This window comes from Crocodylus siamensis, chromosome 6, assembly GCF_052110815.1.
Source record: "Crocodylus siamensis isolate JL-2025a chromosome 6, ASM5211081v1, whole genome shotgun sequence".
NCBI classification, from domain to species: Eukaryota; Metazoa; Chordata; order Crocodylia; family Crocodylidae; genus Crocodylus; species Crocodylus siamensis.
Window position 1 is genome coordinate 20,439,996 of NC_143400.1, and position 18,925 is coordinate 20,458,920.

General features: G+C 60.9%; 3 protein-coding genes across 6 annotated transcripts; 1 reads left to right on the forward strand and 2 right to left on the reverse strand.

Annotated features, from left to right (window-relative positions):
- Positions 1–30: 30 nt before the first annotated feature.
- Positions 31–2,884, reverse strand: SLC25A35 (solute carrier family 25 member 35). Of its 2 annotated transcripts, XM_090052567.1 has the most exons (6): positions 2,759–2,884; positions 2,085–2,569; positions 1,661–1,726; positions 1,278–1,430; positions 1,050–1,184; positions 37–776 (listed from the first exon to the last, which is right to left on the reverse strand). In XM_090052567.1, the coding sequence occupies exons 2-6, from the start codon at positions 2,454–2,456 to the stop codon at positions 600–602; spliced, it is 903 nt and encodes a 300-aa protein (XP_089908693.1). In that variant the 5' UTR covers positions 2,457–2,569; positions 2,759–2,884; the 3' UTR covers positions 37–599. The 2 variants fall into 2 exon arrangements, with proteins under 2 accessions (XP_089908694.1, XP_089908693.1); XM_090052568.1 differs by lacking the exon at positions 1,278–1,430 and having other exon boundaries at positions 31–776; positions 2,085–2,821.
- Positions 2,885–2,959: 75 nt separating this feature from the next.
- Positions 2,960–15,351, reverse strand: PLOD3 (procollagen-lysine,2-oxoglutarate 5-dioxygenase 3). 3 transcript variants are annotated; one of them, XM_090052407.1, is made up of 20 exons: positions 15,196–15,220; positions 14,319–14,410; positions 14,035–14,171; positions 13,880–13,940; positions 13,514–13,680; positions 10,655–10,767; positions 10,371–10,434; positions 10,188–10,285; positions 7,815–7,916; positions 7,454–7,585; positions 6,716–6,837; positions 6,276–6,380; positions 6,075–6,200; positions 5,755–5,896; positions 5,556–5,669; positions 4,602–4,667; positions 4,305–4,409; positions 4,018–4,164; positions 3,732–3,857; positions 2,960–3,407 (listed from the first exon to the last, which is right to left on the reverse strand). In XM_090052407.1, exons 3-20 carry the CDS (start codon positions 14,135–14,137, stop codon positions 3,252–3,254), a joined length of 2,049 nt encoding a protein of 682 aa, XP_089908533.1. In that variant the 5' UTR covers positions 14,138–14,171; positions 14,319–14,410; positions 15,196–15,220; the 3' UTR covers positions 2,960–3,251. The 3 variants fall into 3 exon arrangements, with proteins under 3 accessions (XP_089908533.1, XP_089908532.1, XP_089908531.1); XM_090052406.1 differs by lacking the exon at positions 13,880–13,940 and having other exon boundaries at positions 2,960–3,251; positions 15,196–15,351; XM_090052405.1 differs by lacking the exon at positions 13,880–13,940 and having other exon boundaries at positions 15,196–15,350.
- A 684-nt stretch (positions 15,352–16,035) lies between these two features.
- On the forward strand, positions 16,036–17,825 carry ZNHIT1 (zinc finger HIT-type containing 1). The gene is made up of 5 exons (XM_090052619.1): positions 16,036–16,164; positions 16,380–16,550; positions 16,734–16,813; positions 17,360–17,529; positions 17,727–17,825. The coding sequence occupies exons 1-5, from the start codon at positions 16,143–16,145 to the stop codon at positions 17,746–17,748; spliced, it is 465 nt and encodes a 154-aa protein (XP_089908745.1). The 5' UTR covers positions 16,036–16,142; the 3' UTR covers positions 17,749–17,825.
- Positions 17,826–18,925: the final 1,100 nt, after the last annotated feature.

Below are 18,925 nucleotides of genomic sequence, written 5' to 3' on the forward strand. Positions count from 1 at the left end.
CGCTGCCCCCTGCCCCCGCTTCTGCCTCCCCCTCCCCCCATTGCGCCACCGGCGGGGCGGGGCGGGCCTCCAGGGCAGCGGGCGCCCAGCTGGGGCACCTCCGGGGGAGGGGCAGTGTGGGTGCGTCGCCGCAGGCAGAGGCAGACGCAGCCGGTGCAGATTCAGCTTCTATTCGGCTCGTTACAGCGGGCGCCGGGGGGCACGTGAAGGGCACTGGTGGGCCCCAGGTGAGGGTCGGGATTGAGGGGCACCAGTGGGCAGCTGCTGGTTGGAGGGGGGCGTGCAGGGCAGGAGGGAGGGGCACTGGTGGGCCCACAGGTGGGGGTTTGTGTCAGGAGTGAGGGGCACCGCTATGGGCCTGGGGGTACAGCAGGTTGGGAGTGAGGGGCACCAGTGGGGCCCCAAGTGGGGTGTGCGGGTTGGCAGTGAGGGGCACCAAGTGGGGCTGTGGGTCAGGAGTGAGGGGCACCAGTGGGGGGGCTGTGGTGGGGAGTGGGGGCACGGCCCCAGGCCGGCCTCACGGTTGAGGGAGCAGACGGCCCCGCCACGGTGCAGGGAGCCTGCGCCCATTGCTGGCACAGGCAGGGCCCAGCCCTGGGTCACCGCTGGCCGTAGCGGGCCCAGAGCCGGCGCAGCTGGTCCCAGAAGAGGAGGCTCAGCACCGTGTGGGGTCCCATGCGGAAGTAGCAGGCCCCGAGGCCCTTGTAGAGGCCCAGGATGCCCTCGGTGCGCACGGTGCGGGCGAAACAGTCAGCCACACCCCGGTATAGCAGCCCCTGCGGGGACAATGGCATGAGAAGGCCTGTGGCACCGGGTGTGAGGGCACCCAGCGGGGGGAGGGGGCTATGGGTCAGGAGTGATGAGCACCCACTGGGCGAGGGTTTGCAGGTTGGGAGTAAGAGGCACCCACTGTGGGGAGATGCTGTGGGTCAGGGGTAAGCAGCACCTGCTGGGCCCAGAGCTGCTGGGACTGGGGGGGGGCCGACTGGGCCTGGCGAGGATTGCAGGTCAGGAGTGAGGGGCACTGCTCCCCGCACCCCCCCACTCACCTCCCCGCGGGGCCCAACGGGCTGGTTGTAGAGGCGGGTGCTGACCACGTCGAAGGGCGTCATGGCCACAGCCACAGCCACGCTGCTGCTCATGCCGGCCACCAGTGCCACCTGCCAGCCACCTGCTGGGAACACCTGGGGCAGGGGGGTGGGGGGAGGGGGTGGAAATTAGTTTTGGGGAGGTGCCAGGGAACCCTCACCCTTCCCTGCTCTTTGCCCGGCGCTCACCGCGAGCTGGTCGACAATGTCCTTGGCAGCCGAGAAGGTACTGAGCTGGGTGGCTGAACCCACGGCCACACGTGGCACTGCTGAGCCTGCCCCACGCCACAGTCCGGCCACACCCTGTGCCCGCCAGATCTTCCTCAGTGCCTGCACCATACCCTGGGGTTGGCAGGGGACACGGGTCAAGGGGCAGTCCAGGCCCCCCCACCCCCAACCTCAGGGGATCCAGTCATTTGGCCCTGAGCTATCAGCTGCTGGGATTTTGGGGTGGGCTCACAGGCCATGATGTCATTTGGCCCTGAGCTATCAGCTGCTGGGATTTCGGGGTGGGCTCACAGGCCATGATGAGGGAGGGGAAGGGAGGGGCAGGGCGGGGCTGGCCCCCTCACTCTGTGGTGGTGCTGGTGTCCCACGGCAATCTCTGCAGCTGACTGCGCCTGGATGTGTGTCTTCACCTGCCGGGATGGATGGACACATGGGCTTAACCCTGTTCCCCTTCCAGAGCCCCTGTGACCACCCCTCCCCGGGGACTCCCCAGGTGGAGGGTGCTCTCAGCCATGGCCTCCAGGACACTGGCCAGATCCCCCATGCTCACCGAAGGTCTCCCCAGTGAGAGATGGCAGCCGGCCACAGCTTTTATACCCTGGCCTACACCTGCTGCGACCACCCAGGGACTCCCCAACTAGAGGATGTTTCCAGCCACAGACCCCAGCACACCAGCCAGGCCTCCTGTGCCCACCTAGGGACTCCTCATCCAGAGATTGCTCCCAGCCCCAGGCCCCAGAATGCCAACCAGGCCCCCCGTGGACTCACCAGGTAGAGGGGGCTGCCAGCCACGGCCCCCAGCACCCCTGCCAGGGCAGCGGCGGTGGCACAGCGGGGCAGGCTGGGGTGTCCATCAGGGTGGCGGGTGCAGCCGGCGCCCTCAGCTAGCGCATAGGTGCCCAGGCGCAAGCCGTTCATGGCCAACTGGTAAAGCAGGGCCGGGGCCAGGCCACGCTGCAGGGCAGTGGCGCCGTCGGCCCGGGCGATGGCGGCCAGTGCCTGCAGCACGTGGCGGTAGGGCCGGGTGCTAGCGCGGGGCCGTAACTCCCCCTGCAGCTGCATGCGCGTCTTTACCACCTCCAGTGGGTTGGTCAGCAGGCAGGCGCAGCAGGCTGCCAGGCCCCCCAGTGCGAATTCCATGCCGACTCCCCTGGTCCAGGGCCAGGGGAGCTCCCAGTTCCCCGGTCACCACCACTGGGCTGTGCGTTCCCTGCCCATCCAGGGCTCTGCCGGCAGCCTCGCCGCCTGCCTGCCTGCCAGGGAGCCAATGGAGAGCTTACCCTGCAAGCATGCCCCTCCTCAGGCCACGCCTCCTCTGGGTGGTGTCAGCAGTGGAAAGGGGGCTGCCCACAAAGCTTAGGGTTCCCTCTGTGGTTGGGGGGGAGCGTGTGGATCCCAGATACCCAAGTCCCCTCCAGGTGGGGGGGGGGGCAGTTGGTCACCTGGGTCCTTTCCAGGCCCCTTGCAGCTGCTGCGCCTCGTTAATCCTGGCTAATCCCATCCTGAATTACCTCTCCTGGCTCCTTCTCCCTGCTTGAGCTGGAGAGACTGCAGGCATGCGGGCTGCAGCCCCTCTCTCCCCCCACCCCCCTTCTCAGAGAACCCGGGCATTCAGGGAGGGGGGGATGAAGGTGGAAAAGACAGATGGGGGGGGCGTGGGCGCCCCAATAATTTAATGCGCTTTGTACAGAGAAGCAGCTGCGCAGAGCCCCCCCCACCCCGACGACTCCCCCCGCCCCGGGAGCCCAACGCCCTGGGAGCCCAACACCCCTTGGGGCGGGGCTCTGTGCCAGCCCCCCCTCCCCATAGTGGTCCATGGAGAGGACCAATGGGGGGCTGTGGGCCGTGGACGCCTGGGTCCCCATGGGGGGGCATGAAGAGTCAGCCAAGGCGACGGTGACGGATGGAGGGCCGGTCCCCTGGATGCCTGTGTCCCTAGGGGTCGACGAAGGAGACGGCGATGTAGCGGGTGCCAGCAGTGGTGGGCAGCCCCTCGTGGAAGTGCGTCAGGCGCCCGGGGTGCAGCAGGCTCCAGCCCTTGCGTGGGGCTGATACAGCGCAGCCGTAGCGCAGGAACCGGCACCCGCCGCCCTGGGGGGAGGGGCCCTGGATCACAGGGGGCTGCAGGCATGGAGCCCCGGTGATCTGCAGCTCTCAGCCTCACGGTGCCCCTTGCTCTTGACCCGCAGCCCCTGCCTCCTCCAGCCCTGTTGGTGCCCCTCACTCCCAACTCACATCCCCTCCGGCTGGTGGTGCCCCTCACTCCTGACCCACAGGTCCCTGCCCCCCCAAGCCCTCCTGGTGCCCCTCACTGCCAACCTGCAGCCCCCTGCCTGCCCTTCCCCACCCCCCAGGCCTGCCGGTGCCCCTCACTCCCAACCCGCAGCCCTGGTTTGGGCAGGGCAGGGGTCTGACCTCGTAATCCTGCCCCTTGTGGTTGAGGGCGATGTTGACAGTGAAGGTGGCAGCGTCGTGGTGGGGGCGCAGTGCTGGCTGGCTGTCAGGCCGGTACCGAACCACGAAGTTCAGCCCTGACTGTGCCTGGGGGCAGGGGTCATAACCTGGGGCTGGGGGGCAGTGCGGCCAACACCTCCCACAGCATCCCCAGCCCTGCGACTGCCCCCATTCCTGACCTGCAACCCCCCGCCCCTCCCAGCCCTGCTGGCACCCCTTGCTCCTGACCCACAGCACCCCCCCACACCTTGGTGTAGTAACCCGGGAAGAACTTCTCAGCCACAGGTGCCACAAACTGGCGCAGGAATTGCAGCCACTCATGCTCCAGCCCCACCTGCGTCAGGTGGATGTCGTCCGTTGGCACGTTCTCATAGCCCCCAGACAGGCGTGCGTCCTGTGGCAGTGGCGGCACCATCAGCAGAGGGTGCTCACAGGCCTGCTCCCCCACTCCACTGCCAGCAGGGGGCACTGTGTGTGGACGGGGGTGGGGTTCAGACAGGGGGGTTTCAGTCCCCACCCCCTCCCAGCACTTACCTCGTGATGCCCCCCTGACCAGCCCCCGTGGGTCTCCATGATGTTGATCAGCTCATCGCACAATGCATCCGACGCCAGCGGGAACCAGAACACATCCGGGCATGGCTGTTGGGGCAAGACATGGGGGTGGGGAGTTAGCACCCTGGTCTGGTGGGAGCCAAGGCATGGGGGCAGGACAGGGAGGGGGTGTTTTGCTTCGTGGGGGCTGTGGGTTGGCAGTGAGGGGCACCGGGAGGGCCTGGTGGGGCAGGGGGCTGCAGGTTGGGAGTGAGGGGCACTGGCTAGAGGGGGGCCCACCTGCTCGTAGAGGTCGGCATCCAGCACGCGGGTGTAGTTCTTGTGGATGTATTTCTCTTGCCAGTCCTGGGGAGCAGACCCGTGTCAGGCCCTGACCTCTGACCCCCATCCACCCATTAGGTCCTGCCAGCTCAGCCCTACCCCTTCTCCCTTCAAAACTTCCCCCAATGCGGGTGGGGGAGCATGGGAGGGTGCAGGGGGTTGTCAGAGTTCTACCCAAGGTCCAGGGCAAAGGTCAGCTATCAGGTTGAAAAGGTCAAGGGTCAGAGGTGCTCACCAGGAGGATGCTGAAGAGCTGCCAGAGGCTGGGGGTGGGGTTGGGATTGGGATTAGAGATCAGGGATACAGAGGTCATGGGACAGAGGTCAGAAATCAGGGGTCAGGGCACTCACTAGGAGATTGTTGAAGATCTGGCAGATTGGGGCAGGGATCAGAGGTCAGGTCACTCCCCATGGGATTGTTAATGTGTTGCCAGAGCTCACTGAGTAGAGAGTGGAAACTGGGGGCACAGGTCAGGGGTCAGAGGAGAGAAATCAGGGATCAGGGACTCAGAGGGGTATAGATCTGGCAGAGGTCAAGAGCAGAGGTCAAGGGTCAGGGGACTCATGAGAGGAGTAACAAGGCTAGCAGAGGTTGGGGTTCAGGCCAGGGGGTGTCAAAGATCTGGCAGAGTTCAGGAACAGGGATCAAGGGTCAGGGGTCTGGCACTCATCATGGGGGTGCTGAAGATCTGGTAGAAGTCAGGAACAGGAATCAGGGGTCAAAGGTCACAGCACTTACTAGGGAATCCTAATCCTAGTTGGGGTCAGGGACAGAGGTCATGGGGCAGCGGTCAGGCACTCACCGGGGGGGTACCAAAGATTTGGCAGAAGTCAGGGGCCATGGGTCAGGGCACTCACCAGGGAAGCATCCAAAATCCAGCTGAGCTTGGGGGCAGGGAGGTCAAGCACTCACCAGGGGGTTGTCGAAGATCTGCCAGAGGTCGGGGTGGGGCCGTGACACGTTGTACTTGGCCAAGGCCAGCAAGTGCCCAAAGTCCTCCTGGTTCGTGATGTGCAGGAACACACCCTGTGGGGATGCCCCCCCCCGACCCCGGTCATGCCATGGCCCAGCCACACACACGTATGCAAAAGGGGGGGGGGTGTGACCCCACCTTGTCCCGCAGGCTCTTGCAGAAGGCCATGTCGGGGTCCGTGTCCTCCAGCGTGAAGACGTGCCGGTCCTGCAGCTCGGCCCGCAACACAGCACCACGCACCAGGTAGGCCTGGCTGATGTAAGGCACATTCCACACCCCACTGCCACCAGCGCGCATGGGGGGACATGGACAGAGATGCGACGTCAGCCGGGAGCCGTGTGGGGGGTCACAGGGGTGGGGATGGGGGCAGGACCAGAGAGCTAAAAAAGCTTGAGCTGGGGGGGGGCACTCTAGGGACGTGGTGAGGGGCAGAGGCCCCACCCCCTGGGGGGACTCACGTGCGCTTGCCCTGCACAATGTCCACATAGTCCTCTGCCCGTGCGTAGTAGCCATCAGGGCTCAGTGCTCCCCAGAAGTTGGACCACAGCTTCCCGGGCCGTGACACCATTGGCGCCACCACCTTCCTGGGATGGGGGGGTGCATTAGACCTGCCCCCCAGGCTGATATGTAGGGGGCGGGGTGGGGTGGGGGTCCCTCACTTGTTGAGGCGGAGGAGGTGGCGCAGGGTGCGGGGGTCTGTCAGCGCCACGTCCGCGTCCAGGCTGAAGTAGAAGTCACATTTGGGGTCCTGCCGGCAGGTGTCCCTGGGTGGGCACAGGGTGGGATGTGGGGGGAGGGGGTGGTCACACAGGGCCTGCTTGCACTGCCTCTGGAGCTCCCTCCCTAGCCCCGCTGCCCTCACATGGCTGTCTGGGTCTCACCCCCTCACCCCACGCAGCTGTCTCAGGCCCCACCCCCAGTGCCCAGGTCCCACTCCTTAGCTCCACCCCATCCACATGGTCAGGTCTCGGGCCACGCCCCCAGCCCAAGAACCTCTCCCCACCCCCAGTGGCTTCTGTCAGACACCCCCAGTCCAAGCCCCACCCCTCACATTGCCATGTCACAGGCCCCGCCCCCAGCCCTGGCCCTGCCCCCTCACATGGCCATATCACGGGCCTCGCCCTCACTCAGCTCCTCCTCCGGGCCCACGATCTTGATGGTGGCAAAGGCAGCACGGAGCTGGGACCAGGCTGCCTGTACATGCTGCTCATGAAACACCTCCTGTTGGGGGGGATGGGGGGAAGCCGGAGCAGTAAGTGCAGGAGGGGGTCACGTGCACCTGCACACATACATACACGTGTGTGCACACTCATGCTGTTGTGGATGAAGGCACAAGGCAGCGTAGAGGTTGCTCCAGTCTCAGAGATAGGGGTTCATGTGTGTGTGGATGTGTGCATGCGCGTGTATATATATGCAAATGAGACTATGTATATGTATACACGTGTGTGTGTGTGTGTGCGCGCGCGCACGTGCGCGTTTTGTGTGGGGTGTTGCAGGGAGCACATGCACGCGCACACACGCACGTGTGCAGACCCATGTGAATGGACTCATGCTGTTGTGGATGAAGAGGTACAGGTGGATGTAGGCCTAGGGGATGGGCTCTAAGCCCAGGGGATGGGACTTGTTACAGGAGAACTTTGAGGTAGAGGAGACACACATGCATGTATGCACACACATGTGTACAGGCATAAGCAAACTCACACTGTTTTGGATAAAAAGATATAGGTGGGTGTAAGAGAAGCCCCAGTACTGGGGGACGGGGTGTGTTGTAGGAGAATTAGAGGTACAGGAGACACATGTATACACACATGCATGCACACGGGTGTGCTAGACTCACATTGTTGTGGATGAAGAGGCGCAGGCGGGAGTAGGGGTAGCTCCAGCCCAGCAGGCGCTGCAGGAACTGGGGCAGGAACGGGGTCGGCTGCTCGATGAACACTCCCACCTGCACCCATGGCAGGGCCTCGTCCTGCACCCGGGGAGTAATGGTGGGGGGGCAGGGGGGAGGGTCAGGCATCCCCAAACCACCCCCAGCACCCTCACCTCTAGCAGGGGGGGTCAAATACCACAATCCTCGTAGGAGCCCCCCTCCTTCTATAGAGGGGAACTGGATCTTCTCCAGCCCCGGCCCCCTAGCTGGAGCTGCACAGGAACAGGTTAGGGGTCCACCATGCCCGCCCCCCACCCTCCCGACTCACCGGGACCCCTGTGAGGTCGCGCAGGTCCTGGTCGCAGACGCCACAGCCGCCCTCATAGGTCCAAGCATTGGGGATGTAATTACCCAGGTAGTTCAGCTGCAGCTGGGGCAGGGGTGGGGGGCGAGTCATAACTGCCCCCCCCATTACCGGGGGCAACAGGCGGTTACCACGGTAAGGAGTGGGGCTGTTCTCTTGGGAGGAGGGATGGGGACTGGAAATGGCCTTGCTGGGGGTTGGTCAATGTGAAAACAGGTTGGCGGGGGGGTGCTGCTGGGGGGCTGCAACCGTCTCCTCACTAAAAGGAGGCGTATACCCAATGGAAAGAAGGGGTCATCACCAGGGATGACTATACTGCAGTCGCTTGGGGATGTAGGGGGGCAGTCAGGAAGGCCAAGGCAGAGATGGAACTGGGACTAGCTTCCCAGATTAAGGACAATAAGAAGTCCTTTTTTTAAATACACAGGGGGCAAAAAGAAGGTCCCGGGTAACGTGGGGCCCTTGCAGGACGCGTTGGGAAATTTGGTCGTCACACCAGACGACAAAGCTAACATGTTTAATGATTTCTTTGCCTCTGTCTTCCTAAGTAGGGACCAGAGCAGCCACCTCCCTGCTGGGCCCCCCTTGGGCCCCGGGGGAGGCACACCTGGGCCAAAGGTTAGCGTGGAACTAGTTAGGGAGCTTCTGGAGGAGCTGGACGTGTTTAAGTCAGCCAGCCCGGACGATCTCCACCCTAGAGTCCTTAAGGAATTGGCCGAGGTCATTGCAGGACCCCTGGCACGGCTGTACGAGCACTCGTGGTGCTCTGGTATGGTCCCAGAGGACTGGAAGAGGGCCAACGTGGTTCCAATCTTCAAAAAGGGGAGGAAGGAGGACCCGAGAAACTATAGGCCAGTTAGTCTTACCTCGATCCTAGGCAAGCTGTTTGAGAAAATTATGCTGGCACACATCCATGAGGGGCCAGCTGGGGACTGCATGCTTAGGGGCAACCAACATGGGTTCATCAGTGGCACGTCCTGTCAGACCAACCTGTTGGCCTTCTACGATCAGATCACCAGATCATTAGATGCCGGGGTAGCAGTGGATATAGTCTTCCTGGACTTCTGGAAGGCCTTTGACACTGTCTCTCACCCCGTTCTCATTAAGAAACTGGGGGACTGGTGTCGATGCCCACAGTCAATTGGGTCGCCAACTGGCTGGAGGGCCGCACCCAGAGGGTGGTAGTGGATGGGTCCTTCTCAACCTGGAAGGACGTGGGCAGTGGGGTCCCCCAGGGCTCGGTCCTTGGGCCCGCACTGTTCAATATCTTCATCAGTGACTTGGACGAGGGGGTAAAAAGCACCCTGTTCAAACCTGCTGATGACACTAAGATGTGGGGGGACGTGGGCATGCTAGAAGGTAGCATCAGGCTTCAATCAGACCTAGACAAGCTACAAGGGTGGGCGGATGTGAACAGGATGGGATTCAACACAGACAAGTGCAAAGTGATGCACCTGGGGAGGAACAACCGGCACCATACCTACAGGTTAGGGAACTCCCCTCTTGTCAGCACGGAGGCAGAAAAGGATCTTGGAGTCATCATTGACTCCAAGATGAACATGGACCAGCAGTGCGGGGACGTGGTGAGGAAGGCCAACCGCACCTTGTTGTGCATCCACAGATGCATCTCAAGGAGGTCCAAGGCAGTGATCCTCCCCCTCTATGCGGCACTGGTCAGGCCGCAGCTGGAGAACTGCGTCCAGTTCTGGGCGCTGCACTTCAGGAGGGATGTGGACAACATGGAGAGGGTCCAGAGGAGGCCACTCGCATGATCAGGGGGCAGCAGGGCAGGCCCTATGAGGACAGGCTACGGGACCTGAACCTGTTCATCCTCCACAAGTGAAGGCTGAGGGGGGATCTAGTGGCCCGTTACAAACTAGTCAGAGGGGGATCAGCAGGCACTGGGGGAGTCCCTGTTCCCCTGAGCACCGCCAGGAGTGACCAGGAATAACGGTCACAAGCTGGTGGAGGGTAGATTTAGGCTAGATATCAGGAGGTGCGAATTCACGGTCAGGGCGGCTAGGATCTGGAACCAACTTCCAAGAGAAGTGGTGCTGGCTCCTACCCTGGGGGCTTTAAGAGGAGGTTAGATGAACACCTTGCTGGGGTCGTTTGACCCAGTACTCTTTCCTGCCATGGCAGGACTAGATGATCTGCTCAGGTCCCTTCCGACTCTAGAAACTATGAAACATGGAAAATGGGGTGGGCGGGGTCCACAGGGAGGGTGCGGTTACCTTGGAGGTGTGTGAGGGAGAAATGGCTGGTAAAGACAGTGATTGGGGGGGGGGCGCCACAGTGACAGTTGGTGGGGGTGGGGTGGCTGGTTGCCACAGTTACCTTGGTGGGCCCGTTGCCGTGGATGACGATGGGCAGGGTGTCGTAGGCTACATTGCGGGCCCGGGTCCGATCCTTCTCGAACTTTAGCACCACCTCATCTACCGAATGGCAGGGGTGCGGGATCAGCAAGGAGAGAACCCAGGTTCTCCCCCCCGGCCTGCTTCACGACCCCCCGGGACTCACCGATGGCTCCATTGAGATTCTGGAAGATCTGGGACTTGTGGTCCAGCACCAGCCCAAACTTCTCCTGGGGGGGGTGGGGCAAGCAGTATTAGGTCCAGGTCCCTGCCCTGCTCAGCCCACCCCATGGTGCAACCCCCCAGGCATGGCCCACTCCCATGGCTATGGCGCCCCCCCCGCCCCCTCTCACAGGGGTGCCAACCCTGCTTGGTGCAGCCCAGCCCAGGGCACCACCCCCTCCTCTGGGGGTCCTGGCCCAGCTCCGCCCCACCCCCTCCCCAACTCACGCGCAGAGTGGCGTCAAGATAAAGGCGGGTGTAGAAGAGCTGGTCATCATCGTCGTCCTTGTACTTCCACAGCTGTACCAGGCGCTGGATTGTGGGTGCGAAGCCGATGAAGCCTGTTGGAGGGTGGGAGGAGCAAGGGGACTTGGGTAATGAGCAGAGATCCTGGTCTTCTCCAATAAAAAAAATCCCAAACTTTCCGATTAAAAAAAACAACCCCAGATCTACATTTTTCCAAGATTAAAATGTTACATATTTTATATGTATATACACACATGCAAAAACATCACTAATTAATTACGTGTGTAATATATACACACACACAGAAATGTCACTAATTTTGTGCATACGGATAAATATAAAACATCACTAGTTACCTGTGCACACGCGTAAAACATCATTGTGCATGTATATAAAACCTCACTAATTGTGCATGTGTGCGTAGATATAAGATGTCACTAATTACGTGCGTGTGTATATAAAACATCACTAATTGTGTAGCAATTTTAAGTTTGCTATTATGAATTAAGCTTGTTATTCTACTTTTAATATTTTGTTACAGTATTTTTATATAGCAAAACAAGTACACTTTCTTTTTGCGTTTTTTTTTATGATGCTTGGATGTATGGATGAATGAATGTAAAGTGATCGGTAAAAGCAGAAATAAGCTGTTAACAAACAAGTGATCAAATGGTGAGCTATGCTAAGAGGCTGAAGTGGTAAATTCGGAATCCAGTCGGTACCAGGCGAAGAATAAAGATAAACAGAAAAGATAAGATTGAAGACAAGGTCTGCAACACCTCAAAGGGAGAGACTCCGGACACAGCCCACACCAGCGATAATGGAGAGTGTGGTAAACAGAGTGATTGAAGAGCAACGCCTAAAGACAGTGATGGATGGGCCTAACTGCCTGTCAGGATGGAAAAGTACTGAGGTTTCAGACAGAGGAGCTGCAGAATCAGGAAAGGCAGACAATGGTGACCCAACACCAACTTGACAAGCCCTATATAGGAGAGAGACTTAGCAGCAAGAAGTGGGGTAAACTCTGCGAACTTCACTGAAACACAGACATATCTGTATCCCGTTCCTGATCTCATACTAACTAGGCTGGCCACCTAGTGAGCAGCACACTTTGGAAACTATAACACCTGCAGAGTAACTGAGATTGAGTGTGTATGTGAATGTATAAGCACTCTTTTGAATGTTATAATCAATAAACATGCGATCTCGCCGTATCCCCCTCTTAAGGTCTTGCTCATCATTTGAGCTAATTGGTAAGTTGTGCAACAATTATGTTATATCTACACACACACGCGTCATTATGTGTGTATATATAACATCACTACTGTGCACGTGTGTGTAGATATAAAATGTCACTAACTGTGTGTGTGTGTGTGTGTGTGTGTGTGTGTGTGTGTGTGTGTGTAAAAAACATCACTAATTATACACATACACAGGCACAATTATAAACACAGATATAAAACATCATTATCTGGAAAAATGAGGCCTCAGCTACTTCACAGTCCAATGGCTAGGTAACTGGCTCTGTGACCCAGAGAAGACTGACAGACAGAACTGAGTTATCAAGAAAGAGGGTGACCAGTGGCAGCCCTCAGGGCTCAGTACTTGGACCGGTGCTTTGCAACATGTTCATTAACAATTTGGATTTGGGTATTATTAGCAAACTTTGTCAGATTTCTCGTGACACCAAGCTATGGGGGAATGTGGTCACGTGCGAAAACAGGCTGGCAATACAGACCGACCTGGACAGCCTCGTGAGGTGGGCAGACCTCAACCTGATGTCATTTAATATGGAGAAATGTCAACTGCTCCATCTGGGGACAAATAATCCACAACACATTTACAGGCTTGGCAGTGCTACTCGCGCCAGAACCACAACTGAATGAGACCTGGGTGTCGTGATAGACAAGAAAATGAACACAAGTCACCAGTGTGATGCCGTAGATGGCAGAGCAAATCAAATACTGGCATGCATCTACTGATGTATCTTGAGCAAGACTAAGGATGTCATCCTCCTGCTCTACTCGGCCTTGGTGAGACCGCAGCTGGAGCACTGCATCCAGCTCTGGGTGCTGCACTTCAGGAAGGACGTGGAGAAGCTCGAGAGTCCAAAGGAGGCCCATATGCATGATTAGGGGACAGGAGAGCAGGCCATACAAAGAGAAGCTGAAGGACCCGGGACTATTCAGCGTGGAGAAGACCCAGAGGGGCCTTGGTAGCAGCCTATAAGTATATCAGGGACGTACATCATGGCCTGGAGGAACATCTATTCATCAAGGGCCCCCCCCAGGGGAGCAACAAGAAATAACAGTCATTAACTGATTGAAGATCCCTTCAGACTGGACATAAGGAAAAACTTCTTTCCAGACAGTCGGCTTGTAACAGGCTCCCCCCAGAGCTGGTCCAGTCACCCACCCTGGCCATCTTCAAACAGCGTCTTGATGCCCATCTTGCAGAGGGGCATCTGATCCCAGCGGTCTTTCCTGCCCAAGTGCAGGGGGGCTGGACCCGATGATCTGTAAGGTCCCTTCCAGTCCCTAACAACTATGAAGCTACCTGTGCACTTGTATATAAAACATCACTAATTAATTGTGTGTGTGCACATAAAATATTGCTAATTAATTACATGTGGGGAACAACATAATGGTATTTCATTTTAAATCACAGGAAAATAAGGATTTGGGTTATTTTTTAAAATCAGAAACTTTGGGATTTTCTTAACCAGAGAAAACCTGGATCCCTGGTGATGAGCCCTTGCCCAGACCCCCGCTCCCAGGAGTCTCCAGCCCTTCAGGCCCTCCCAGCCTGCCCCAGACTTTCAAACTGCTTCCCCGGCCATACCCCCAGAGTTGAGGTAGGGCTTGGTGCCAGTGGGTGCAGAGGGGTAGCGTGGTGCCAGGTCCCAGTCGGGCCAGCAGAAGCTCTCAGCTGAGAAGACGACACGGCGCCCAAAGCGTGCGAAGCGCGACAGCAGCTCCCCAGGGCCACCGGCCAACACCACGTCGTAGCTGTGGGGGGAGACACTGTGAGACCCCCCACCAGCACACAGGTCCCTCCCAGGTCCCTGCCCAGAACCACATTGTAGCTGGGGGGGAGGGACACCATGAGACCCCCATCCCTGGCCAGCACCACTTTGTAGCTGGGGGGGGCGGGGGGAGACACCATGAAACCCCCCAGCACAGAGACTACCCCCTGGGTTGGCATCACCTCATATCTGGAAGGAAAGAAACACTGTAAGACCCTGCCCCCACCCAGCACCACATCGTATCTGGTGGGAGGGAAGAAAAACCATGAGACACCCCCCTTCCCCCCAGCTGCTCCCAGTCCTACAAAGACCCGTCCCCCCCTCGCAACCCGCTCACCTGTCGACGAACATGACGACGAGGTTGTGGCGGGCACTGTGCTGTGCCATCTCGGCCTGTAGCCAGCGCACCTTCTGCCCCCCCCCGACTGTGTGTGCCACATCGCCCCCCCGCCACGGCTCCCCCAGGCCCAATGTCTGCAGGGGGAAAGGCAGGAGGAGGTCAGTGGGGGGCAGCCCTTGCCAGGCCCAGTGTTTGGGAGGGGTGTGGGATGCCGAGCTCTTGCCCCCAGGGTCTCTGGGAGAGGCGGGGGTGGGGTGGGGTGGGGTGGGGGTGTCTCTCACCCGCACGGTGTAGTTGAAGTACCGGGCGGTGCGCAGGAAGCGCTGGTATCCCTCCGTGTGCTCTGTGGCCGCTGTGATCACCAGCAGCTTGTCTATGAGTGTAGGGGTCAAAGGTCAAGGATCAGCTTGTAGGGACCCCCCCGGGACCCACTCCTCCACCACCCTGCCCCCGGAGCCGTCCCCTCAGGCAGCAGTGCTGGGTTGTTACCCCATGGCTCAATGAGACAGGGGCTCTGGGAGCCCGGACCCCACCCAGGTTCTCTCTGGGTCTGGACAGGCAGCCGGGCCCAGGGGTGACAGCCAGGAGCCCGCGCACCCGGGGTCTCTGGCTGTGGCAGGGCAGTGCGGTCTGGTGGCGAGAGCCAGGAAGTGCCTTGGCTGGGCCGGAGGCAGCTGGAGCCTTGGCCTGGTCCCAGGGTCACATTCTTGGCAGGGCCATCACCCGCCCACCCCAGTCCCCCCAGCCCTGCCCTCGGGGGTGTGGGGGGCAAGAGCACCCAGGTGTTGGGCTCCCACCTGTCACCCCAGAGCAGGCCCCCCTGGGCAGGGGACCCAGGCGTCCTGGCACCCGGCCCACCCACCTCCTCCAGGTTCTCGAAACCCCGCAGCCTGGCCCCCGCCAGGACGGGCGCCCAGGCTCTGAGGCCCCCCAGGCCCCTGCCAGACAACCAGCGTGCCCACGGCACGAGCCCGAGCCCGAGCCCTCCACTGCCCGCGCAGACAACCCGGGCGCCTGAGCCCCCCTCTGCCCCCAGAGAGTCCAGGGGTCCGGACCCAACCCCCTGCTCTGGGCCTCCTTCCCAGGACCCAGGGGTCCGGGCCCAACCCCCTGGCCTGAGCCCCCGGGCGCAGTCACTCGGGCGCCCCCCGCACTCACCGGGGTTCAGCACCGCGGGCATCGGCTCTAGCTCCGAGCCCAGGACCAGGATCGGGGTCAGGACCAGGGCCAGGATCGGGGTCGCGGCTGCTCGCGGCCGCTCCATGGCGCCTCTGCGGGGACCCCCGCGGCCCCGCCCCCCCGACAGCCCCCGCCCCCTGGTGGGCTGGTCCCGCCCCCTGGGGAATCCCCGGCCGCGCCCACGTGGGGGGACAGCCGGGGAACCAATCAGCAGCCCCGGGGACACCCCTCCCTAGCCAATCAGCGCCCTAGAAAGTTCCCGAGCGGGGGGGCGGTGGAGAGAAGTTCCAGCCGTCGGATGTGCGGCTTCCGGCTGCCACGTTGCCAAATAATGGGGCGCGGGGGGAGGGGGGCAGGGACAGGGGCATTGTGGGAAGGAGGCGAATCCAGACTGGTGCTGGGAAAGGGGGCGGGGCCTGGAGGAGGGAGTGGGGCTGGCTGAGGGCATTGGGGAAAGGGAGGGGCCTTGCCCCAGCCCCGCCTACCTCCTGGGGCGGGGTCTGTAAGGAAGGGGCGGGGCTTGGCTTCGAAGGGCGGGGCCTCTAACGGGGAGGAAGTGGGTCTGCCCCGAACAAGATGGCTGCGGCGGGGCGGAAGTAGCTCTGCCCCGGGTAAGCCGGCGGTGACGGAAGTGGTTCTGGCTGAAAGGACTGGGGAGCGGAACTGGCTGTGCCCCGACCAAGCTGGCTGCAGCGGGCCGGAAATGGCTGTGCCCCGAGCAAAATGGCTCCCGAGGAAGTGGCTCCGCCTCAAGCAAGATGGCGGACGCAATGGGGCGGAAGTGGTTCTGCCCCGAGCAAGATGGCGCCTAGTAGGGGCGGAAGTAGAGCTGTCCCGAGTCACATGGCGTGGGTGGGCGGGTCTTGGTGTCGGGGTGGAAGTGGTGCTGCCCCGGGGTTGCTGGCACCTCGCTCTAGAAGCCGGCCATGGGGGAGAAAAAGGTGTCAGGTAGGGGGGCTGTGCCTAGGGGCACGAAGGCACTGGGGGAGGGGGGCTGATGTCAGAGATCCCTGCCTGCGCCCAGGGTCACTGGCGGGCAGAGAGTGGGTCACTGGGGAGGTCGGAGCAGAGTCGGGGGCACGACCCCTGCCTGTGTCCTGGGATCAGGGCGTGGGCGGGGTGGGGATGCCGACCCCCGTGCCCTCCCCTCCCCGCGGGCACAGGCCGCTCGCAGGACCCCGGGCAGCGGCGGGTGCTGGACCGCGCCACACGGCAGCGGCGCCTGAACCGCCAGCTGGAGGCGCTGGAGAATGACAACTTCCAGGATGACCCGCAGGCCAACCTGCCCCAGCTGGCCAAGCGCCTGCCCCACTTCCACGACGACGCTGACACCGGTGGGTGCCTGTCCAGCTCCGGGAGTGGGGTGTAGGTCCGGGGTGCCTGGGCTGCCTCCCTGCTCAGGGCTGGGGGTGGTTAGAGCAGGAGAAGCAGGACTCCTGGGTTCTCTTCTGCGCCCCACGGGGTGGAAGGACCCGGGCTGTGGGGCACCGACCCCGTGACCTGCCCCCTTGTGCCAGGCAAGAAGAAGAAGAAGACACGAGGTGACCACTTCAAGCTGCGTTTCCGCAAGAACTTCCAGGCCCTGCTGGAGGAGCAGGTACCCCCCACCTGCCTCTGATGCCCCCCTGACCTCTGACGCCAGCACCTGAGGACAAGCTGTGCCAGCCTGACCCTCTACCCTGCTCCCAGGACCTGGGCACACATGAGGGCCCTGGCTATGTATGGGCCTGACCTCCGACCCCTGACCTTTGCTCCAGCACCTGAGCACAAGCAAGGGCTGTGACATCGTGGCTTGAACTCTGACCCCAGCTCTCTTCTGTCCCCAAAGAACCTGAGTGCGAGCACGAGTGGAGACAATGTCTGATCCCTGCCCCTTGACCTCTGACCCCTGCTCTGTGACCCCAGAACCTGAGTGAGGACCCCAGTGATGTGTTGGCTTGTGTGAGCCTGACCCCAACCACCCATGCTCCCTGACCTCCCCCGCAAAACCTGAGCACGAGTGAAGGCCCCAACAGCACTTCAGTCTCTGTGTGCCTGACCCCCTGACCTCTCCCCCCAGATCTGGAGCATAAGGCCTCAACCACATTAGTCTGCACGTGCCTGATCCCTCCCTGGCCTCTGACCTGTGCCCTCTGTCCCCCAGAACCTGAATGCCAGTGAGGGCCCCAACTATGTGTCAGCCTGTGCGGCACCCTCAGGGCGGCCCCAGCGCCACTTCTGTGCTGTTTGCGGGTTTCCGTCGCACTACACGTGCGTCTGCTGTGGCGCCCGCTACTGTTGCGTGCGCTGCCTCACCACCCACCAGGAGACACGGTTCGTGACCTGCCCACTGTGGGGGTCATTTGGGGTGGGGGGAGCAGTGTCAATCGAGGGCAGGGACCCAGGGGATGAAGTTGTGCTGGGTGGGGGGAGGGGCATCAGGGGGGAGGGCACGGGGGTGCTGAGTTTGGGGGGGCTGGGTGCTTGGGTCAAGCACTGAACCCCTGCCCCATATGTCTGTGTCATTGCAGGTGTCTGAAGTGGACAGTGTAGGGGACCTGCAGCCTCCCAATCCTGGAACCCCCTTGCCAGGCACTGCTGTCATGACAATAAACTCTGCCCCCCCCTTACACACCTGTCTGCCAGCTGCTGTTTGCCCTACCCCCACCCCGAGTGCCATGGGGGGTGGGGGTCTCATGCAGAATCTAATTATTGAGAAGTTCGCTTACATTTAGGCTCATTTTATATTTGAGTAAATATTGTAATTATCAAGGTAGGGTCAACTTATGTTGGGGTTCATCTTCTTTGTGAGTAAATATGGCAGTTATCAGGGCTGGGGAAAGGGGGGGGGTCCAGCCAGGCACCCCCAGGCCCAGGGCCACGTTCTTGTTCTGACACACCTGGGGGGTGAGCGAGGGGGCCGGGTGCTAGCAGAGGTGGGATACTTCTGCTCTGGCTGGGGGTTCGTGCTGCAATGAACACGCCTTCCTGTGAGCACTGGGACTGGGCTCCATGCATGTGCCCCGGGATAAGGAGTGGGGGTGGCCAGCTGACCTGGTGCCCCTCATTCCTGACCTACAGCCCCCCTCCCCCCACATCTCTGTGGATGCCCCTCACTCCTGAGGTCCAGCCCTTGTGCTGGTGCTTGTCAGCCCCCTGGGGTTGGATGGGGTCAGGGGGCAGGAAATAGCATCATGGCTGCAGGATGGAGCCTGTGGGGGTGAAGGGGAGAGAGCAAGGCAGGGAGCCCAGATGCCTTGGGAGGGGAAGTGCTGGTTGCCCCCAAATTGCCCTCCTCCACTCCACTCCACTCCAAGTGTGGCTGCGGGTAATAAAATAAGGACGCTGGCTCTGCCTGGGAAAGCACTGTGACCCCCCCACCCCCCTTTGGATTCCTGCTCCCCCGTGTGTGGACCTGAGGGCTTGCTCTTCACAACGCAGCCTCCTCTCTCTTTTTCAATGGTCTCAGTGTTGTGCTGCCTGTGCTGGGGCATTGGCTTTCTCCTCTTGTGACCTTGGAGACACTTTTTTTGCCTTTTAAACTGAAGACGTGGCCCCGGAGCCCAGTTTTTAGCACCAGCATCAGCATCTAGCGTTTCAGCTTTAGTTAAGCAGGAAAAGGGAGTGGGGTTTGGGGCAGCCCCGCCCTGATTCTGACCCCCCCCAGCCAGGGGGAGGGCCAGACTTCCCCGGATCCGGGACTCGAACCCACTACCTTCCTAGTGCGCAT

What these genes read in the sequence shown, in the direction of transcription:
- ZNHIT1 (XM_090052619.1), top strand. Translation starts at nt 16,143, where the DNA reads ATGGGGGAGAAAAAGGTGTCAG. An exon ending in GGGGGAGAAAAAGGTGTCAG is followed by an intron (nt 16,165 to 16,379) that starts GTAGGGGGGCTG and finishes CCGCGGGCACAG; the next exon opens with GCCGCTCGCAGGACCCCGGG. An exon ending in CCACGACGACGCTGACACCG is followed by an intron (nt 16,551 to 16,733) that starts GTGGGTGCCTGT and finishes CCCTTGTGCCAG; the next exon opens with GCAAGAAGAAGAAGAAGACA.
- SLC25A35 (XM_090052567.1), bottom strand. Translation starts at nt 2,456, where the DNA reads ATGGAATTCGCACTGGGGGGCCTGGCAGCCTGCTGCGCCTGCCTGCTG. An exon ending in GACACCAGCACCACCACAGA is followed by an intron (nt 1,431 to 1,660) that starts GTGAGGGGGCCA and finishes TGCCAACCCCAG; the next exon opens with GGTATGGTGCAGGCACTGAG. An exon ending in CCGTTGGGCCCCGCGGGGAG is followed by an intron (nt 777 to 1,049) that starts GTGAGTGGGGGG and finishes TTGTCCCCGCAG; the next exon opens with GGGCTGCTATACCGGGGTGT.
- PLOD3 (XM_090052405.1), bottom strand. Translation starts at nt 15,301, where the DNA reads ATGGAGCGGCCGCGAGCAGCCGCGACCCCGATCCTGGCCCTGGTCCTG. An exon ending in GCCCTACCTCAACTCTGGGG is followed by an intron (nt 10,768 to 13,513) that starts GTATGGCCGGGG and finishes ACCCTCCAACAG; the next exon opens with GCTTCATCGGCTTCGCACCC. An exon ending in GCAAGAGCCTGCGGGACAAG is followed by an intron (nt 5,670 to 5,754) that starts GTGGGGTCACAC and finishes GCATCCCCACAG; the next exon opens with GGTGTGTTCCTGCACATCAC.